The 23,229-nt window shown below is 33.2% G+C and overlaps 2 protein-coding genes across 7 annotated transcripts; both read left to right on the forward strand.

Annotated features, from left to right (window-relative positions):
* Nucleotides 1–4,545: 4,545 nt before the first annotated feature.
* Nucleotides 4,546–22,372, forward strand: LOC106124753 (uncharacterized). 2 transcript variants are annotated; one of them, XM_013321709.1, is made up of 17 exons: nucleotides 4,546–4,846; nucleotides 11,029–11,359; nucleotides 11,505–11,669; nucleotides 11,929–12,112; nucleotides 12,207–12,350; nucleotides 12,435–12,550; nucleotides 12,846–13,020; nucleotides 14,560–14,688; nucleotides 14,963–15,108; nucleotides 15,461–15,686; nucleotides 16,239–16,513; nucleotides 16,767–16,948; nucleotides 17,127–17,318; nucleotides 18,068–18,227; nucleotides 19,753–19,877; nucleotides 20,363–20,532; nucleotides 21,484–22,372. In XM_013321709.1, exons 2-17 carry the CDS (start codon nucleotides 11,269–11,271, stop codon nucleotides 21,662–21,664), a joined length of 2,661 nt encoding a protein of 886 aa, XP_013177163.1. In that variant the 5' UTR covers nucleotides 4,546–4,846; nucleotides 11,029–11,268; the 3' UTR covers nucleotides 21,665–22,372. The 2 variants fall into 2 exon arrangements, with proteins under 2 accessions (XP_013177163.1, XP_013177164.1); XM_013321710.1 differs by lacking the exon at nucleotides 4,546–4,846 and adding an exon at nucleotides 10,802–10,892.
* Nucleotides 7,163–10,447, forward strand: LOC106124756 (keratin-associated protein 10-5). Of its 5 annotated transcripts, none has more exons than XR_001228220.1 (3): nucleotides 7,163–7,590; nucleotides 7,883–8,180; nucleotides 8,765–8,999. XR_001228220.1 is itself a non-coding variant. In XM_013321712.1 (3 exons), the coding sequence occupies exons 1-3, from the start codon at nucleotides 7,270–7,272 to the stop codon at nucleotides 10,359–10,361; spliced, it is 504 nt and encodes a 167-aa protein (XP_013177166.1). In that variant the 5' UTR covers nucleotides 7,171–7,269; the 3' UTR covers nucleotides 10,362–10,447. The 5 variants fall into 5 exon arrangements, 3 of the variants coding, with proteins under 3 accessions (XP_013177165.1, XP_013177167.1, XP_013177166.1); XR_001228221.1 differs by having other exon boundaries at nucleotides 7,883–8,174; XM_013321712.1 differs by lacking the exons at nucleotides 7,883–8,180; nucleotides 8,765–8,999 and adding exons at nucleotides 9,026–9,139; nucleotides 10,293–10,447 and having other exon boundaries at nucleotides 7,171–7,590.
* Nucleotides 22,373–23,229: the final 857 nt, after the last annotated feature.

Consider the following 23,229-nt stretch of genomic DNA (forward strand, 5'->3'; position numbering starts at 1 on the left):
GAGTTTAATATGCTCATCTTGGCTTATATCTCCCTAGGTAAAATAGAAAGATAAAAATTGTACGTAGGTAGCAAACCAATCACATTTGCATCCCTTTTACTTTGTAGTAAAATGAAAAAAACAGTAAGCTTTCAAAAGCTCTTTCAAGGTCTAATTTCGTCTATATATATTTTTTATTTACTTATATAATAGAGGTACAACAATTTTATTTAATATATTTTTTTTAATACCAAAATATATCTTATCATAAATTTATCAGGCATTCCATATTAAAAAAAACGTGTTGATTTAAAGAAATCTTCCCGTTTGATAATTTGGTTACGTGCGATTTTTAAATTGCGAATTCTTTGTATAGTGACTCAAGATAGTATAGCTTGAACTGTAAAATATTTTTAGAACAAAACTTAATTAAAAATTATTTAAAAGTGGTGATGACTTAAATTACACCTGTAATATTTGTATTCAAAACAAAAAAGCACAGAATGAGAATTACGTTGCCAGTATTAGCTAATCGAGAAATTGGTTCATAAAATTGCTTATACAATTTTCTTTTACAAGTCAAGTTATTCTCCAGGGAAATTAAGGACGTGTTCAAAACATGCGTAAATTGCTTAAAAGGAAAAAAAACATAACACGTATGTAACCGTATTCTGATGACAGAACTTTTTGTAAGAAGAGTCTGAATTTTCATATTTTATTTGTTTATTACATAAATGAATAGCTCAGTGGTTGCTAGGCTTATCTGATAGTCTAAGATTCAATTTACGATTAAACCTTTTTTTCTCTTACAAGTCTTAATATTTTTGTTATATTCCAAATTAATACGCCATTTTAAAGGTTCGTGAAGTTATCCATTCACATGATAGTTTAACTATCATAGTTGTGGAAACTCAAACATGAAAATGTTATAGATTTCGTAGAACTCTGTTAAAACATAAGTTATTTAATACGAGATAGTAACAATATTGTAAAGTTGTGAATAACTTACAGGTTCAATACCCGTTTACGAAGCAACTCTAAAAAGCGGGCAGGTAAAATACAATTGCTATAAAAAATTTACATAAAGGAAAAAAATATTTTCAGCACACAAATATAAAATATTAAAAAACGTTGCAAATATTCAAATGTTTATTAAAAAGCAGGATGCCATTTCCTTTACTGTTTTTTTTTTTCGAAAAATATTTCGCTATGAATATGAGTCGGTGGGTATGAAATAAAACCTTGTGAGTTATGCGGTAAGTAAAAAAATGTTTTGTAAAATATTTTTTGGTTACGTAGCGTGTAATATGGTCAACTTTCCATCAAATGACGGTATACTAGGTACTTAAATACAATATTTATGTATGAATCTGTCATATGTTACCGTTTTAGGAACGGATGCAATTTTATGAAAGAAAATAAAAAAAAAAATATTTATAACTGGCAACCAAAACTGCTTTATTGTCGTTACTAAAGGAAAAATAATTTAAATATACAAAGTTTGATACTTCTGGTAATCACAACGAATTTATCTTACTGCTTGTATTTTGACAGACAATGTTCGAGGTGCCTCGTAAAACGATTCTACTAAGGATAATAAATTGCCATTTGATCGAGATTTGTTTACGGTTTTATCGGTGAACATTTTACGATGTTAATAAAATCAAATCAATGTTTCATTGTAATCTATTTTATTTAATGAAATAAAACGAAATTAAAAAGGTTTCTTTATCTATAATATTATAAAGGCTAAAAATTTGAGTGTTTATTTGCATTGATCAGGCTCCGAAACTATTGAACTGATTTGAAAAATTATTTCACTGCTGGAAAACTACATTGACCCTGGTTGACTATATTTACCCATCGCAAGTTTTTTTTTAATTCATGCGGATAAAGTCGGGGGCAACTGCTAGTATAAAATCTAAAAAAGTTTACGATTTAACTATATTGTGCCAAAAGTATTAAGTACACATTTACTTAAATATATCAACAACTTTTTAAAGGATCTTACATTTATTTAATATGCAGATTTTAACACAAATATGTAATCACTATAAGATGGCTCTTTAAATCTTTACTTCGTAGTTTTTCTTCGAATAACAGCATCACAATATTGTTGATAACTTGGGAATAACTTCTTAATTCAATTACAAATAACAATCATAAAGTTATGCAGTTCCCAAAATAGTGGCAGCAAATCAAACTTTAACAAAGCTTTCAATCTAGGTACCAAGAAATATGAAGTTCTCCTAGTATTTATGTCCAAACCCAATAAAACTGACCATACTCTTGCGTTAAACAACCTTTATTTAATAACTGGCGCTCACGAGTCCGCGGGACACGCGCGGTTTAAAAAAAATATTTAATAAATAGGCTAAATAATGTCTTCTACGGTATGATCTACATCTGTGACAAATTTCATCGAGATGTGTTCAGTCATTCTGGAGATACCTTCTAACAAACATTTATACATCCATCCATCTAAACTTTAACATTTATATTATTACTAAGAATTATATTAATAAATTGAAAACTTAACGCCTGCAATACCTTTTGTCTATGTATAACTTTCTACTTGGTTCAGTCATGTTATCGTAAAGTAAAACATAAAAGAGCGAATAGCACATATAACATGATGGTTTGTTTGACGTCATTGTGACCTCGGTTTTCTATTTACAGTGGGGATTACCTGTCGCAGTTGACATTACCAAAGCTAAATCTATGTTTAAGCGGTAAAAAGTTCCTTTTTATGGAAGTAGTTTAAACTAATAAGCCGCTTTACTCATATTATATTATCTTTTATTTTTTCTGCTGTTCGATGTTGTTTTTAGATACTTATGAACATTTGTTATTGATTCACTTGAACACACAAAGCTCTATATTTCCGAGAATACAACCTACGTTGAAAAGACGATGCCTAAAAAGATTCGGAATGTTCCTGTTTATTGCTTGTAAACAGGTATTATGCCAACATTTATAGATATTTTAGCTTTAATAATCATTGTTATTAGCTGTCCAAAACTGATTGTATTGTGCCTACCTTTTTGTATTGATCGTTTAAAGCTGAGCTTCGTTGAAAACTCCAAGAGTTGTTATGGCATCTTTACAAAGTATAAGACAATTTTTATCGGCTTAAAAAGTACCTTAGCTCATTTTTTCTTTTTTTGCTTTTATACAACTCAATTTAATTAACCAATACCATTATTACACGAAATTTATACAAAAATTAATAAGATTCTTAAAACAATCTAAGTTTGAATTTCTACGTCGTCACACCCTAAAAAGTTTTTATGACGGGCTTAATTTAACCTCAAGTCTCTGCCCGCCATTAATTAGGTCGAAAGCTATCTGCTTTAGCGGTTTTTGTGGCTTCAACTGACGTATGTCCGTCCCAGGGAACTCTGACTTTTACATTGTTAGGTATTTACATTTTAATCGAATTATTTCCTTCTTTATTGAGATTGCTTCGAATTAAATATACCTTCTACTTATAAAAGGTCAATAAGTACTTACTAAATTTATATTATTAAAGAAAACAATGTAAATAAATAAATAAATCTTCTACAAGATAGAACACATGCATGAATAGATTCAACCTACATATAGTCCCTATCGATTGTTACTATTTTCAGATTTGTCCACTGACATCTTCTACTAGCGAACCATTAGCCAATGCCTTGTTTATATTCTGTCCTTTAAATGTAAATCTAAGAACTCTAACCAATGCGTTTAAACTCTACCACAGCTTATAATAAAAATGTAAACATTAAAAAAATGCTTCAAAGTGAAAAGATACAATCGCGCTCCGACGATTCAACTCAAGTGTTTCAGCGTACCTACTTACATAATAAATTCCGGCATTGTTTGTGCGGTCATGTTTTATTTATAAGATAAATGGAAATGAAGCAACAGTGAGAGTAAAGTTGTTAAGCGTCACGGTTGAGGGATCGGCGACCGTCCTAAAAATACGATAAGGAACCTATCGGGCAGCCGGTTATTGGCCCAAAAAACATACGCCCAACCTTTCATGAATACTTAAAATGTACGCGGTACTCAAGAGAACCCACACAAGCGAATAAACACGTATACAATATCTTACTTCTTACTATCTTACTAATATTATAAATGCGAATTTTTGGATGTGTGGACGGGTAGCTGTATGTTTGTAAGTAGGTATCTTCCAAACGACGGCATGAATCTCGCTGAAATTTGACATAGATATAGAACAAATCTGGATGAACACATACGCTACTAATTTAGTTAAAGTCGCGGAGGACAGCTAGTACCAGATATTAATTATAATGTGATTTGTTGTGGAAAAAACAATTTTTTTGCTACATACAAATCTTTTGCAGGAAAATAATACAAGCAGAAACACTGGCACGTATGCTTTATTCACAATAAACGAAGATAAAATGGCATATTATTACCATAACAATCATTACAGGTAAGAAGAAAAACTTTGAATAGTCCGCGAGAGACCTACTGAGTGGTGTCTGAGTTAGGACTCAGTTTGACGCATGCGCACTAGTGTTGTAGCGAGAGCTTGCAGAGTGTCGACAGACGTCACGGGGCCAACGCGGGCTCCACAGTACTCCGCGTAACGTCTCGTAACAATACCGTTACGTTAACGACGTGCCTACTTACGTAAGTCAATAGTGAAAATACAATTAAAGTATACGAATAAATAAAAAAAAATATAAAAAAAATGTTGAAGGGTTGAATATATTTTTTTTATGTTTTCCGCTCTTCAAACATTGATAAGACGGCAAAGTGAGCAATCATAAGTGGGTGTTAGATATTACAATGTTGTTTGACGTTTTTGTGTGTTGCTGAATATTGTCGAAGATCCTTGTGAAATTTTAAGGTAGGTAAAAATAAGATTTTTCCTAAAAATACAATTGTTTGTTAAAATTTCATCACTAAATTTCATGTTTATAGTATTGCTGTGTGTTTACATTATGATAACATGAACAAAAAAATAATTGAAATAAAATTAAATGCATACGATTTATACAAATGCGTCGATAGTATTTGAAAATTGAACCTTTATAAATCCCTTTGCTTTATAAAACTATATTTCTTATTGACCATACTTTTAGCGATATACGTATTTTATCCTAACTATAATATCTAGCATAAATGTCAAAAATGGAAAAAAATTGGCAAATATTAAAAAAAATGAATGAAAAATGATGACGATTTTCTTACTACTTAATATCTTATCTGCTTTATATTACTGTAAATTTAGTACCGGAATAACATAATACCGATGGCAGGTTTTTTTTTGCAATGACGTGTAATACATAATTTAAATGTGTAAAGTTAGCGACAAAGTTTTGATCATAGTGTTGTACCGTAGCAATAAAGTACTTAATTTTTTGTATGCAGGCAAGAGTGCCAAAAGTTTTGCGCACTGCGTCGCTTCCTTAAACCACAATATATGATGCAAACCTGCCAATTCCAATTCGACAAATTATTTATTCTTAAGGAATTTGAAATTATACAGAATTCTAATTTATCAAATATTATTTCACAATTTATCATTTATTAAATAGTATATTAATGTACCAGAAACCTAAATTAATATAAAACATTAGTTTATTGAGTTTTTAAAAACTATAATAAATTTAGCAATCAATAACTTTTACTTTCAAGTTGAAAACAGCTTCTTTTTCTTCTCTTCTAAACTTACTACACTTTATTTAATATGTATTTAACAACTGAAAATTAAATGTACGTCGAAGTAACAGACTTCACTACATATTGGCCAGATTTAGAGACAGCAGTCGTCGCTTAATATCAGGTGAGCCGCGTGCTCGTTGGCTATATTATTTTACAAAAAAAATGTTACGTTTTATTAAAGAATTATCGGTTGGTCCAAGTTCCGCACTGGTGGATTTTTTTTTATATTTTATAACTACATTAAATTTAGCCTATGTCGTAGTCACCTCGTGCCCACTGAGAGGCTCGACGCTACCCTTAATTAGGGATAATTAAAGGTGGTATTCAAATTGCTTCCAATATAGACTCTAGTAACTACTACTATACTGTAGCATTCTGATGGTGAAAAAAATTGAAATCGCTGTAGTAGTTTTTGATTTGATTCGTTATAATCAAAAATACAATAATTTCACGTTTATAACATTAGTGTAGAACACAGATTTAAATTAAAGTTTTCAATATTCTTGCATAAATTAAAGTCAAATTAAGTTAAGGTATACATCATAGAATTTAAATGAGAGTACGTTATGACGTCAGTTTAGGGTTCTTCTCGTAAGCGAGGGCGCGGAGATGGAGAGCGGCCTTGAACTGCTGTAGTGCGCTGCAGTGTTTATGTGTAGCTCGTATTCTTGCCGAATGTGAGTTTGCACTGCCGAAACATACACATATCTTAATTGCAACCTATATCTGATAGTATAGAGAGTAGTTGGTATCTTTATCAGTCACGATATATCACAGATCGCCTTATTGTTTTTATTCAAAATCACTTAAAAATTAGGTAAATAAAAATTTAGATAAATTACAAACAATTTTGTACAACACAAAAATGACATGAAACAAATAACGTCCATTTTATTTATTCTATTCACTACTCGCCCAGGAATAAATTTATTGCGACCCGATAAATTGGTGCCTTTAGGCAGGCATCCTCAAGTGTACCCACCTCTGCTCTTTGTGAAAGGGCCATTAATCAAACCAAAGAACCCCCAGCCCACATTGACAAAAGTATCGTTATACATAAATAAATTACACGCACTCGGGTATCACTTTCCGCAAATTTGGGTGGATTCGCTTCAAGAAATATACGAAAAAATTATTATATTATACTTATAATTTTTTTCTTTGCGGATTACAATGAAATTTATTGTTTCTACATTCACGTTTTAATAATTTAGATTCCTGTCATTGCAATATTTTGTTACATTATTGTTTATATTTGTAGTAGTAAGAGATAAAAATAATAATAAGTTGCTCTTAATATAAAATGGAACACACAAGAACTGTAATAGAAACCCCCCAACAGAAATGTAGACGCAAAACTCTGCTTTGTAACAAAAAAATCAATTGAAACTTTTTCGTCTAGATTAAGATTAAAAAATTAGAATAAAACATTCTTCTTCAAAATACTGGCATTCTAATTACGATAAGGAAAAATAAATTTATAATACGATATTCAAAATTTGAAGTTGCTGTAATGCATAACACATAAAAATTTTAAGTATTTTTTATAAAATAAATTTAAATTAATTTATTTAAAAATCATATAAGAACAAATTAGATATAAAAATGGATTGCTGCTTCGTAAATGAATGCGAAAGATTTGCCGTAACCCCAGTACTTGTGAGTCCTCAAGTCAAATGCTGCGAAAGTGCACCAATATACGTTCCGTGTTGCAATGATAAAGTAGTATATTGTTGCGAGAAGATACGACCTTGTACGCCGGTGGCGAGGAAAATATGCTACGATGGTAATTGTGACCATACGTGTACTCTATGCTCCGAGCCACCACAGAAGTTTTGTCCGACCTGCCGTCAACCAACCGGCCCACCTGCGAAGCCGGCAGTCAAATACGTCATGCCATGTTACCGATATGAAGATGGCCGAATTGTAAGTTAAATGTATATTCCTAGAATTTTACCAATATCATAAAAGTGGCATAGACGAAAGAAAGTACAAGCAAAATCTTTTATAGAGCTCTTTTCGTCTGATGTGTATATCTTTAACTTTTAATATAGCCACCGTTGTCCTCTACCGCGAACAAGGTTGCGTCTCTCCTCCGTCCTTTACGCTTGGTGACAGTTGCTTACGTATTCATGTAGATTCGTACTTTAAGAAATTCTTTATTGATATATTGATCCTCTAACCAATGGTTTATTTTTAAGTTTTCCGTTGGTTTCAGGAACAATTCGATTCTAATATCCACGGTAAACTCCCTGCTACTGCTTATAAGAGGAATGGGATACAGGATCAAATTAATGGATATAGAGGAGCAAGGCGTGATTTGTGCGCGGTAGAACACGATGGCAAATATTTTGTTTACACTGCAATTGAGCCTTTTAAGAGAATATATCCAAGAATTACTCATGAAGTAAATCCCGTGAGACTGTCGCCGAAAAAGATTTACGATAAATAGTTTAAGGGAAAATAAGAATGGCGACTGACATGAGTAAAAGTTGAAGTACGAATTCGGAGTAAGGGTTAGCAATTACATATTATAAGCATTTGGCATAACATGTAAAAGTTAAGACGTTAAGCATATTATCTTTCTTGACCCAAATCTATACAAAAAACAGTTCAAAAATAATACCATGCCAATGTATTATTAACGTCATAAAATAAGTTGCATAAAAAGGTTACAACACAATATGCAAATAGACAATAAAATAACCCAAATATGTTATTTTATATGATAGATTATTAAAGTATAAAACATACATAACTTAAATAGTACAATAAACTTGGCAGGTAAGAGTTATGCCATCAACTGCGCTAAAACGGAACGGCATTCAGGACCACGAGTATCACGAAAGTGGAGGAGTTTCTTATTTATGCCAAAGTCCGGACACCATTTGGTCGGATAGACCTATTTATATGCCTATCAAGCCATTGAAGAGAATTGCTAATACAGTGACTTTGAAAGGATTAAAATGACACGAAACGAGTACATCGATGTCATTTTGATCGTTTTAGAAGAGAATGTCAAAGTGCTTGAAATGACTTACGATTGATTGTCAATTGATAGCTATTATGCTTATGAATTAAAGTTGCGGTATGATTACAGGTACAAAACCTGCCTGTGTCCGCATTCAAGCGTAATGGAATGCAAGATCAAGAGCATTCCAAATTGTTGGGAACCGCAAATTTCTTGTACCGATGTAGGAATGATATTGCGATAGATTGTGACGCGTAGAATGTTGTGATTTTGCATTTTAACTGTTGTCTTGTTCCATGAAGCCTTATTGTTTTGTATTTGCCGTATATATTAAGAAAAATAAAGTGTTGTTTTATAAATTACAGACCCCTTTTTATATTTTTCTTTTAGATTAATCAACCCACTTGTTTAACAAAACACGCTTGTAAAGTGGCCTGCAGTTATTGCCCGACACAGAGACCGCCATCAATGCCAGTGCAATGTCTCCCCTGTGAGCCGAGAAAGGTAGTTTTTTTGTTTGATTTGTTTGTACAGTAAAAGGCCAATATCTGTCATTAAGGGGTTCTGATAGATAATTGTAACAAAGATAGCGATTTGTTCCCTAATGATTCAAAATTATAATACCCTTCTTTTTGTCAGTTCAAATAAAAAATTAATACGGATCTACGAAAGTTTTAGAAAAACACTATTGGCAAAGACGCTGAGTTCAAATCTCTCACCAAATTTCGTTTATTCCTAAAACTTTTTTTTCGAGTATATTGTAAAATAAAACAGCGTTTCATTACAGTTGAATTAGTTTAAAATAATGTTTTAAAACGCAACCACTAGATGGCGCTATTTCATTTCCCAGAGCCGCTTATTCGGGATTTTTTTACACATATTTGTTATTATATATTTTCTAACATTAATACAAAAAAAGAATAGTAAAAGTAAGAATTGTCGATACGATATGATTCCCACATGTTTCTTTCATAGAGTCATTTACGTCGAACGAGGCAATAGGTATTTTCGTTTATTAAATTTTAATATTCAACTCGAAGTATGGATGAGCGCCACCTGAATTGATTCCCACGCAATATCCTTTCAGAAGCTAAAGCAAAAAGCTGAATAAACGTCGTTGACGTCGAGTAGAAATTCAATTTCATTACAAACCAGGCTTCGAACCGGAAAAATGGCTGCTGAAACCTGTTAAATTAATTGAAATCCATTTATAATGATAAAAATTAAATGACGATACCGCAAAGAATAATTTACTATTATAGAATTATTCATTAAACAAAATACTCAACTCTAAGTAGGCTTATATCTGTGGTAATAAGTGGGTAGTCAAAAACAGAAAAAGAAGTAACAATGTTGTCTTCACACCTTTGTTACTCGTATTACATATGTTACTCGTATTCCGAATATTCGAACACAAGTGACATATTTGTGGTTAAATTTTATTCCGTATTATTTACTTTTTTCATGATCATTATCACAAAAACTTCCCACATCGATCGCCAAAAATTCATCAACTGCCACTTATTTAGTGACCAAATTCCATCGTCGACATTTATATATATGACTCTATATCCGGAACCCTTTTGTATTACCGTTATGTTTTTTCATATCTGTTTAATGTATGTTAAGGTGCAATAATTTTTTTTTTATTTCGTAGCTGACTTACGTCCAAAGATGTAGAGTTCCGGAAAATTGTTGCACGGCATGTTTAGGAGTTGAAGAGTGAAATGTGCGCGTAATACAGTGAAACCGATCGAAGAAAATTGTGATGTTAATTTTGTGATTGTGCCGTAATAAAGTTTTTTTAATTATCTTGTTTTGTTTGTCATATAAAATAAATATTAAAAGTAATAGTCATAATATATAAAAGAGCCGCAGGGTTTAAGCGGGAGCTTTACAGAATCGAGGGGATTGATCTGATAAAACAGCAGTCATGATTGGTCGTAATCAATGGAAGGGTGTCGATACGTATTATATATGCGATAGTTACATATAAAGGTGGAATTTTGGTGATGATGAAAATTCTGTGATGCTGGAATAAAAGTACAAAGTATAAATAAAAATTAAAGAATATTTCTATTTTTTTTTATTCGTTTTTTAACTGTGCCTACATTTTTATTTGTTGACAATTGACAATGACAGCTGCTGCTGACATTTGGAAAAAATCTTAAATTAGTTTTCGATATTTTGGTTACTAAATCACATTTCCAGAATAATTAAAGATGCATAATATGACACGAATATGTAAAACACTCAGGTTTGTCTATAAGTTATTCTTGAAATTACTCAACTTTTTAGTTTTCTAAAAACCTTGGCCTATTTTACCTCGATTATACAAAGGCTTATGAGTTTCCATTATGACACTAAGGTTAACAATGTTTAATTTGTTACAGATTTATGCGGCGAGCTAAAACAAAGTCAAACAACTGCGCCAGAGGATTAAAAAAAGCTATCAAAGCTTTAGCTTACGTTAATATATAACGCAAACTTATAGTTAATCGGTTAACAATGTGGAGAAGAAAATATTTTGATGTGCGGAATAGATTTTATCTTACGTAGGGTATAGTGTGGGTGGGGGAGGGGTATGCACAGGCGAAGCTGGCGGCGGGGGGCCAGGCGCGGCGACACGCACCATGCACCACGCCATAGCGCTGCTTCTCGCTGCCATTTGCACTATTGTCTCCTCGCAGATAGCTTGGACACCAATCTTCCTTGATGCAAGCAGTAAGTACTTCAAGAAATCCTATTGCGTCGCAATATAAATAAGACCACTAACAGAACCTCTAGGGTGAGAGAATGATAGTGGAAAATATTATTATTAGTATTTGATGGACGTCAAAGGTGGCAAATAAACGAATTGTTGGTGTAGGTCAAGTAGACCTGTGGACGCAGTCATCGTCGGGCTGTGCGTGCCCGGGCGGCGGGGCCGTGGGCGAGGAGTGCGCGTGTTGCGTGAGGGACGGCGCCTGTCCCTGCGGCGACGACGCGCCCGGCCGCTGCGCCCAGTGCGGACTCGAACAATATTGCTCCAACAGTTAGTTAATATAATTTATTTTTAAGTCAATATAGAACTTCTTAGTGTTCTTTCATTGTAAATAGTCATGTTCCTATGGCGGCGATTAATAAAAAAAATTGTACTGTTCCGTAGTCACGTATCTAAAATAGCAGTCTCGTACTTACTGTCTCTGACATGCAACGCTAAATATATTAATTATAAAATACTCAGTTACATGATTTTTTTAGTAATCTATCACTGCCTTTCTATGAATATACATTTCTTTTTCATTGTGTAGTGTGCAATATTACAATCGATTCGCGCGTCCTCAAGAGCAAGTCGGGCAAGACGTTCGGCCAGATCAAGTCGCCGTCGATCGAGGGCCCGGGCGCCTGCTCGTACTTCCTACAGCCAGATGCGGGACAGAGAGTGGAGATACAACTGTATAGGCTTGTCTCTGTCGGTCGGTTTAACGGAACTAGGTAATTAAAATTTTTATGTTGTTCTTCTTAATGTATAATAAGATTTTTCTAATGTGACAAACGATGAAAATATTTAATATTTTGTTAAAAATAGTTGTGTTGGTGGCTGGTTGCAACTGAGCGGCGCAGTTCGCAATGTAGACGGCGTGGCTGAGACGCGTCTGTGCGGAGAAAACGAACGATATACACCACCTGTCGTATTGTTTGCTGATCATGGTGCTTCTACACTCGATTTTAGGTAAGATATTTTCTGACTCTCAAGTTTTGTATGTCCTATAATATTATTAAAAAGCATTTTGTTCATCCGTCTTATATTTCCCAGGATAACAGAAAAAACAGTAAGATCGCAATTTCTAGCTTTCTTCAGTTTTACATCTTTAAGTAATACGCAAGGAGTTGGATTTCATCCCCGAGGGGGCTCGAGAATACCGCATACAGGTGAAATTAAAACATATGATGTTTTATTACTTTCTACAGATTTTTTGAAACTCCCAAGAACCATTATTACAAACAGAACAGTTTTAAAGAATCATTATATGAAATAGTGGATAAAAATATCAAAAAATAGTCTGTTCCAGCTTCTTAAATATTTTAAGATTATTTATTATCAATAATTTACATTAAATTCGACCCCAGTCGACTTAAATGATGAAAAATAAATTAGAAACATAATTATGAGTGACATCAAAGTAAGGATAACAATATTATGGTAACAAAAACTTTTGTTTACCAGATTGTGACTGGCTATACCAGGACATATCATGCCGCGGTGCTGGCGCGTGTGTACTGGCCAGTCCCGGCTACCCCGGGTTGTATCCGCCGCATCGCCGTTGTCGATATCTTTTCGCAACTAACTCTGTACATACGAGAGTCAGGATTATTTTCTCATCTATATTACTGCCTCACGAGTAAGTATTGCTATGAAAATTTAGGAGTTAGCTAACATCGCCTCTGGGCTATGGATAAGAACATAATATGTTAATTGGTGGACTCACCTTGGGTTTCTGAGTCTAAAACCTCCGTTTAAAATATATTGTTATCTCTGTATTGTCAAAGATAATGACAGGGATGAAGATATTTTTATGCAGAGATTTTAATCTTAGAAACTAACGTTCGACGTGATTTAATATAACTATAATATATGTAGTTAATGTAAACAAATATTTTTAAAATTCAATAACATGTTAGATATTGTATTCTGCATACGAAAGATTGCGCGAAACATGTCATGGAATAAAGAGATTAAAAAACAGTATTTTATGAAAGAACCTTTGATTGTCGACGGTTTGAGTTTTTGGATGCTGAACAATTGGTTGAGTAAATAAAAGAGGCCGTCTATCTCGTTTCCACTTTTGTGAATTCATTCCATCGCACGTTATTGAAAAATTTACCGTGTACTAGTTCTTTCTCAATACGTGAAATACGTTTTCGAAATGCATGCACAATTCTTGTGGGCTATTTTTGGGCAGTCTTAACTGGAAATTTTTTGACTGAAGATTAGTTGACCCAATTTTACTATTGTAGGTTAGAGCAGATACGAAACTGGAAATAATAGAATCGTAATCATTGGCTTTTTGGTCGTTTGATATGACTCACATACATATACCCGAAGCAATTAATATCCTTTACTATTAGTCACCGTATCACGAAATGTGAGCAATAAACTTTACCTGACAAGTTATAACAGACTATAACATATTCCATTCAAATGAAAGTTTTGAACAAATTTTACCCTATGTTTAATATCACTGACACACATAAATATAAGCAATAACAATTGTGGGTTATTCGTCAACTTTGTCGAACAACGCCGCCCCTAACATTCACAATACGGTCACGTTCGTATGTCATAAGCTACACAAAATTTGGACTCTATTGAAAATCTAAATTGAACACTATGTACTTATTTGACACTAATTTGGATGAATGTTTGTTAGTACGTATCTTCATAACGGCTAATCGGTGCTAGCATAGGCTACTAATTACGTTTTTTATTGTGCCCGGAAGGAGTCACGGGATAAAGTTAGTGTATAATCCTCACACGTCTTCATGTCTCCTGGCCGTTCACTTATTCCAGGATTTTTTTATAAAAATGCGATAAATCTCTCGCGAGAATTGGTCTGTTTAAAATAAAGAATACATCTTCTGCACATAATTACACGATGAAAACAAGTACGCTAAACGTATATATATAAAACCAGATCCAATACATTCGCGCTACTCATACGTATTGGAAATATCCAATTGCTTTATACTATCTGTTATCACCAACTTCTAGGAAGAATAAAATTCCACTTGCGTTTGCTGAGAAAGAAAACATAGTAGTTTGTTTTACTATGAAAAGTACCGTATTCTTTGCGTCACGCCTTCTAAAAAATGTATTTTGTGCTCATAAGCCTTCTGTTCGAAGATTTTACTTTTTTGTAAAGAATTTGTATACTTTGCAGACATTGTGCCTCGGACTATTTAACACTACGAGCCGGCAGCTCGCCGTCAGCGCCCTTGCTGGCTTCTATTTGTTCTGAAAAAAGTGCGACGCTAGAATATCCTGGACCCAACTTGCTGCTGGAATTTAAGTAAAAATTTTTTAAATGAAATATTAATAAGACTGTAATTAAATTAATTATAATGTTCGTGTGTTTTATAATAGGGTTATTAAGTTTCGTAATGTCCCCGATTAGATGTCATAATGGTTTATAAAAATTTTAGCACTTTATAAATAAAAAAAAGTAGAGAAACTTTTGAATTCTAGTTAGAAATGATTTCGTAGGATTTTTTCGCAGTAGGTATATAAATAATAAAGCTTAATAAGTATTTGGGGCATATGAAATAATATTTTATGTCATTTAGCTCCGGGCCGTTGATACCGCCATATAATTACAACGGATTTATAGCGAAATTGGAATTCATAGAGCGACAGGAAAGCAGCGAAGCACCCCCTACTATAGTCGCTGCGTCACCGCCCCTTGCGGCCCTCACGCATCTTACACACCACGGTATGTAAAATACAAGTCGCTATATATTTGTGTTAATTTTTTTTTTAGTATTAGGTGGCAAACGAGCCAGAAGTCATCTAAATTCGTTAAAATAGCGAAGTGATCGCTGCCTTAAATGCTCTCAACTTTAACCTTACTTAAATTTTAATTGATAATGACTTTTATGGTTACAAACAATTTAAATCGAATTAAATAAAGATGAGCTTTTTGACTTACAAATATTTGAAATTAAACATAAATCAACTAAAATATTGCTTTGACGACGAGTGCTACGAGGGTCTACGAAGTTACTACGATCATTTCTTCAAATGATTCAGTTGATCACACATATGGTTTAACTTTTTTATTTTAGCTGACAGATCATCATCTGTGGATAGTACGGTAATCACGAATGAAATTTCTCATACAAAGAACGGTCGTGTTGGTTGTGGAGTAAGTGTGCGAGGCTTTGGTCCGGGAGGTGTACGCTCCGGCCACTTTGATACCCGGGCTACGCCCTGGCGAACACAATGTACTATACACTTACTTGGCGCACCAACAGACGTCGTACAAGTATCACTTTTTAATTATAATTTAAGGTAAGGGCTTTTTAAATAATAAGGATAAACTTATTTCTTTTGTAGCAAAACTGCTCCGGAGCTACAAAACATGTTAGCTACGTACAAATTTGTTAAAAGGTTATATTTATAATAATTACACTAAACTTGTATTGCAAAACGCTGCTATGTTTTTGTTTTTAAAATAAACATCTGGCGAATCGAGGTTGTAAAATATTTCACTTTAAACTACAACGCTCTTGAGACTAGGTTGATTTAAAATCAGTGTCTGATTATGACAGTTCCCACTTATTTTAGGCTTTTAAAATGTAAAGTTTTTTCAAGTTATTGAGAGAAAATATGTTGTTTGCATAAAAATGTTTTGTCCTTTTTATTTAGGTAAATTTTCAAAATCAATTAAACTTAAAATAAGTTGGCCTGTGATTGATTTTTAGTTGTCGACATTAAGAGAAGTTAGTGAACTAAGTAGTTTTAATTGCTGTTGTAACGGGGTCGGTGTGGACATGACATAAATTGTGAAACTTTTCATCTTTGTCAACTAAAATTATAATTTATTGGCATACATCTTTGTAGGTTACAAAGCTGTCGATCTCATATTGAGATTTTAGAAGGATACTACGAATTTATTGGGAGAGGAGAAAAAGTGAGTAGATCTGAGAGGGGCGATAGAGCACTACTTAGGGTATGTGGCCCTTTTATAAGAGAAGCTAGAGACCCTTCTGGAAGATTTCTTATTCGGCAAGCTGTGACATCGAAGGGCGCTAATATTACTATACTAATTCGACGTGCCTCTACTCAAAGTGTTGATGAAGAAGAGTTTGTTGATGGAGCTTTTGCATTTCATGATGGTTAGTTTATTTTATTGTAACGTCACTTAATAAAAATAAGATAAATATAATTATTAAATTAAATATAAGACCAACAACATTACTTTTACTAAAATATTGGTTAATCCTTTAGTCTTTTAATATACTCAGACTTCTTTTTCCTCTTTTGTTATAATAAATATAGTATTGTGCTGTATATTCCCTATTTATTCTGGCTACCCGAATACTTTCGCTTGCTCAGTTCGCTACAATATTTTAATTCGCTTACTATCAGAACAGCACGAGGGTACGATATCGCCGGAAGCGACGTGTGCGACCACGCACTATGGACTGTCGGCGCTACGACACGGCGGAGTCTCCGCGCCCTCGCATCATCACATATATTGGAATATTGAGGAGAGATTGTTGTGCACGCATCTCTTCATGCCAGCTATTAACCAGAGTGTCACTATTGAGGTACGTATTTATTGTATATTAAAAAGGTCAAATTATAATGTCTATAGATTTGACCAAACAATAAAAGCTTGTGAAGAGCTACTTTCGAAGTATTGAAATATTTCATAGTAGCAATCACTTTTTCACAAATTAAATTAAGATTTTAAATAACGAGTTACTGACGACTATTTAAAATTAGATCCAACGGCTCGACCGTATGTGGAGCGCGGAGCCGCCGGGCACAGCGCCTGCTGGGTCTATGGGGTGTCGCACGGCGTGCGGGGACGCAGGCTGTGAGTGCCGCGCCGCCACACCGCTGCAATATCACGACCACATTGCCCTCGTCGCCAGCGATGGCACACATCTGTCGTGTCTCTGTGGCGATTTTCAGGTAAATGGGATAACATATATAATTTTATTTAATAATTAATATTATTTTTAGTTTCGTTGCCAAATTACTAGCCAGCTGATACGAAGTATTTCCTTTTCAAATACTAGTGGTTGCACTTTAGGGTAAAACAGTCGAGGCGACAGGTCACAGTTACGTCCGTGAAAATTCAATTACTTAACAGTAATCTACCGTGTGCGTATTGCGTAAAGCGCCGGGGACAAATTTTATTTGCCCGCCTCGCATTGGTATGCCAAACGGTATCAAAGGATTGTGTGGACACGTTTTTGTGTATTGATTCGAACCGCAATAAAATTCTTGCTGAAACTTTAAATGAATACCTTAGTGGTGGCTGTAAATGTCGTGTTCAACTTAATGTATGCAGCTATTAAAGTTAACTGTTAGGTTTAATACGAATAATTTTAGTGATTTATTTTACGTATCGCAAGTTTGACGTGAACTACTAACGCACAGATAACATCGATTTTGTGTTCTTATTTAATTGGTACAATTACTACCTACAGACGTATTTATAAATTAAGAATAAAACACTAATTGACAGATCCTTACTAATATAGTAGCCGCAAGACAGAATAAGATAAAAACTTATATTTGCAATAATTGGTTTCACATATTCAAAGCGTTCTGTATTTAAACTACGATCGATATGAAAAGAGAACCCGTCAGGTGTTTCGACTGGGTCAGGGCCGTCCTAAATATTTAATGTTATGACCACTTAGTTTTGTTAACAGGCGGAGTGGTTGCCCGTTGTGGTTCGCAGTTGGAGCGGCCTCAGACTAGAATATTCGGTCGCACACTACACGTACGCGAGTCGAGGGTTCGATTACGCCGCCGCGTATAGTTTTAATGAGGACGCGATGTGTGGCCAACGTACTTATACAACTCACTCGGGTAAGAAATTAAACGTAATTCTCATAATATAAGTAATTTGAACTATGTAGTCATATGAATGTTTAGGAAGTTTTCTAGTTGCTACTACAAGAAAAAGTAAGTAAGTTTTCATCGTAAATATTTAATATAAGTTTTGATTATAAGAAAGAAAAAAAAGGGCAGTACTATTTCATTTTAATATAATGCTATTTTTTGCAGAAAATGCTATGCATTATAACAATGCATTTATTTCTATGATAAACGAAGTCGAACTCGAATTAAGTTGAATAGATTAGGGATAAGGGAAGGTTGGCTAAGGCTCACTAATGATCCTCAGGGTGTTATCGGAAAGATCAGCCTACGTATATATATATAAATGTGTGTGTTTGAATGTATGGAAAGCGATATACATAATATACTCAGTATTGTTCTTATTTTATTATGTTATATATATGTATGTATATATTGTACAGAAATGTTAACTATGTGCGTAAAAAAATATAATAACATAAACGACCCCAGAAGAGGTCAACACGGATAATAAGTGTTTCATCTATTTTGTGAATGCTTAAATGAATAAAAATAAAAAAAATATATTTTATCTCCTTATTGCAATGGAACTAGTTAATTCACTTTAGAGTTTGAAAATCAACGCCTATTTGTATTTATAATATTACACAGTGTTTTGTTTACTATTTAATTATAATGAGCTCGTAACAAAGGTGTTAAAATTTTCACTCAATTGATGGCAAATATTAATACCCAAATACAACAAAAGATTGTTATGTGTTATCGAAATCAAAGAAAGAACAGTACAATTTAACAATCCGCGCGTGTGGAATAACTTATTTTTTCTTATTGTCGAAGGGTGTGTCCGGGAGAATTACACGGCCCGACCTAGTTCCGCCTCGTTGGTAGTAGCACTGAATCGAAAAAAAAGCCTCGAACAAGATCGTAAAGTTACCAATTACTGCTTAGCCACTGCGATTCGTGTCCGATTTTTCGTTTAATTAAATTTAATAATTTGTTTCTAGATGGTCACTAAATAATTTCATATTTATTTCATCTTAATATTAAATTGTTTTGAATGATATAAAATAAGTATAAAGCAAATGTCATAGGTCCGGATTATTAGTCCGGTCCGTTTTTTGGTCGTTGAAATGGTATAGTTGCAAAAAAGTGGGCTAAAAAAAGAAGTCGCAAAATTGGGAAAATGGGGACGAAGTAAAAGTTTATTTCGCTGTGGATTTTTCCATGGAACATCAAATTTGGAAGTCGAAAAATGACTGAATCTTATTTCATTTTTTTTATATGTGTCTGATAAAGTTTTGTAGTCGAAATATATACAAAGGAAATTTAGAAAATTTAGACGAAGTTCTATTGTTAGTAACATTAGGATTGGTATTTAAGGCAATGATGCTAAAAGATAGAGTTCTCATTACACGAAAATAAAAAGTTACATAATTCTGAAATTAATGACAAATTTGATAGCACAATTCAAATAAATTTGTATGTAACAGTTTACTTAATACGTATTCATTTTCAGGTGAAATATCATCAAGAAATGTATCAGTTACGGGAACTTTAAATGAATTTTTTTACCAACAATGTACTTGGGTTTTAGATTCTAATGTTGAGAGACAATTATTTATTGACATTTCTTCAGAACAGGTAAGTCTTTAAATGATCACTTAAAATTATATTTGCTTCATGAATATAATATTATGTAATTGTGAAAAAGGAGTATTTAATTATACGATTAAATAAAAATATATATACAAAAAGTCTTCTTCTTCGTCTTCTATTTATACAAAAAGTTTAAAATAATTATATAACTATCTTCCCAAATTTTATCATGAATATATGATGGATCTACTTTATGATTTTAAATATTAAAATAAACATGTAGCCCATATTATTTCCTTTATTAAAATTAAACAGTGTTGATTAAAAATATTATGAATATTTTTAAGAATGGATAAAGCGACCTTGACCACGATCCATCCTGAGTTTAGTAGAAATTGTTTTTTTTTATATCATAAGGTGGCAAATGAGCGAGCGGCCACCTGAAATCGCTGAAATAGCGAAGTGACCGTTGAAAGTAGAGTAGTAAATGAACTGTCAAAAACATATCCGTCTGTTCATTTGTTTCTTAGGATAAATCTTGTGGATCATGGAACATAACTCTTCACGAGTGGTCAGGACTCGGAGTGCAGAGCTCCGAGGGACTGGCAGCAACTGCGGGAGAACTCCTTTACACGTTTTGTGCGAGACATAAAAATCACACGTACACGTTGCCATGGCGACTGAACACCGTTGTTATACGGTAAGTCACACTAAAATATCCTACATGTGTTTATGTTATTCAAATTACAATGTTCGTAAATTTATATCACAAGGAATTTTTAGGATACGAATATAAATTATATATACCAATGAATAGTACTTTTCATTCATTTATTATTTTTATATTTACGTAAACTTTTTGGTTTTCCTTCTTATGTTATCTTATTATAATGCTTCCTTTATAATAGAAAATATAAGAGATCCTACCCTCTCCAATAATAATGAATACACTCCAAGCAACAATGGATTTATGAATATTCATAGACCTTTCGATGTAAATCCTCGAGTATGCTTAATATTATTTGTAAATACGATCACTTTTATAACATTTAACCTAATATTTTAAATGTCGTTTGAAATAACTTATCAATATATGTTATACTTTCATTTAACCTTCATACGTCTGGTAAAAACAAATAAAAAATAATGTGAGCTTAAACTCACAAACAAATTAAATAGTTTTGAATCTAATTAATTTTCCCAACCAATGCACAGCTCGAGACAACCCTTGTAACGAACGATAACGAACGAAAGCCAAGGTTAGCCAAGGTTAGACGATGTCTACGAGACAGTTGCTACAGAACCCAATCCTTTGTACTACAATACAAATATTTTATAAATTATTTTTCACGTATTTTTAATTGTGTTAAATATTTGACAACACATTTACGTATCAGATTTAAAAGTTATTAGACATTTTGTACTGAGAAATCGTTTGAAACTTTGGTATTGATTTCTACGATTTGGAATGAAACTGATTTTTTTGTTGTTGTATAGTTTAAAGCAAATGACCTCCACCCCTAAAGTGCAGCCAGCACCCATACATTGAGCGTTTAAATCAGTTTAAAAATAATTGTATAGAGGGCCGTTCATACTAGTAATTTTATTCAAGAATTATTCATAACCGATTTGTTTATCCTTGCGCAATTAGGTTAGTCGCGTTGTCAAGGCAGCAACCGCTGTACGTGATCCGATGGAGGTCGCAGGTGGTGCGGGCAAACACGCGCCTCGGCCCGCCCACACCGGCGCCCGCCGCCGCCGCGATCGCCACTACGCTGCGAATCTCTCTCACTTGTTTATCTATTTTATTATTGTTACGAATACTAATTTAATTCATAGCTTCAATACACAAGTCACTCAACCCGGCTTCGCACGGTTAACTGTGTTTATAAAATGATCACCACCTTTTCTTAATAATACTTTTTGTGGCAGACAAACCTTTTTGTTTACAATCGAAAAGAAATTAAATTGTTATAAATTGATGTTAGGAAATTAACGATGGTTTGGGAAGAAATGTTTAATTTAATAATGTGCGTAATTTTTTTTAAAGATTGGCAAAACATATATATAAGCAAAATGTAAATTAGAAGTGACGCACAGTGCATTGTAATGAAATAGAAAAAGCCTAAAATACATTAATTGGAATATTTTATAAAATAGGTTCTATATTTTATCTAAAGACATATTCACACGACCGGGTGAGATCAATTAATGTAATTTTTTTTAGTGTGAATTATTTTGTTAAATGAAATATTTAGAGCTTTAAATAGGAAATACTCGTAAAATTAAAATAGAACATCATACCCGCTGATAATTGTAAATTTAAATCACTAACAAAATTTATAGGGAAGTTTTTGTCAATTAAAAATTGTCACCGATGTAATGTACCATTACTTTTGTAAATAATCATATGGTTAGTAATCCCTTAGTTATAAAACGTATGCGTTTTTAGGAAAATTTGTTCCTCACTTTAGAAAAATTAACCTATTGTTCTTTCGGAATGTTTGATTTAATTATTCGATATCAAAGTTTCATATGAAAATGCGCTTTGGAAATGTATACAAATTATATTAGAAATATATATATAAATATTTTTGTGAATGAATTCGGTTGCAGAATTTCATCCACATTATTTTATGTAATGCAAATTGTCTTCGTAAAGATCTTCTTCTTGAGGTGCCTCTCCGACTAACGAAGGTTGGCGATCAGTTCTCCATAGTTTCTCTCGTCTCTTGCGAGGCGAAATAGTTGGGCGGCACTCGCAACCCCTGTCCACTCTCGGATGTTGCGCAACCAGGACTTTTTTCTACGACCAACACTCCATTTACCGGGAACTTCGTAAATATCTACGTACTTAAATACCCATATAATAAACATTGTTTTTTCTTAGATTTAATTTATTTTTATATGTAATAAAAGCAATCAGATGAGTAATGGCTGTATATGAACTAGTCACTGAGGTAAGTAGATGTAAATATGACACTAGGAAAATTCAACTGTTAGGGAGATGCCACACATGCGGTTCAGTTTCGTCGCGACGCCGTTGTTTTACGGAAAACAACTTACGTTACTTAAAATTTTATAACATTAAACTCAATTTTATTATTCAGAGATAATCCGAACGCAATTTAACGATTTATTGCATTTTCGAAATTTCTCGTGTGGCACTGCTTACGGAGTTGTACGACACCGCACCGCCGGTGTGGCATCGCTCTAATAAATTAGTTAAGTAGGCTAAATAATAAGTATTCAATAAATTTGTTATACGGAAATAAACCAGATGAAATAAAATTTGTGTACCACCTATTTGTGTTTTTATTTTTCTTCTGTTCCTGCAGTTTGTCATAACAAAAATAAACACATTTGTGCAAATTAACAAAACTTTTAATATTTCCAG

Source organism: Papilio xuthus, unplaced genomic scaffold (assembly GCF_000836235.2).
Source record: "Papilio xuthus unplaced genomic scaffold, Pxut_1.1 DF825946.1, whole genome shotgun sequence".
Lineage (NCBI taxonomy): Eukaryota > Metazoa > Arthropoda > Insecta > Lepidoptera > Papilionidae > Papilio > Papilio xuthus.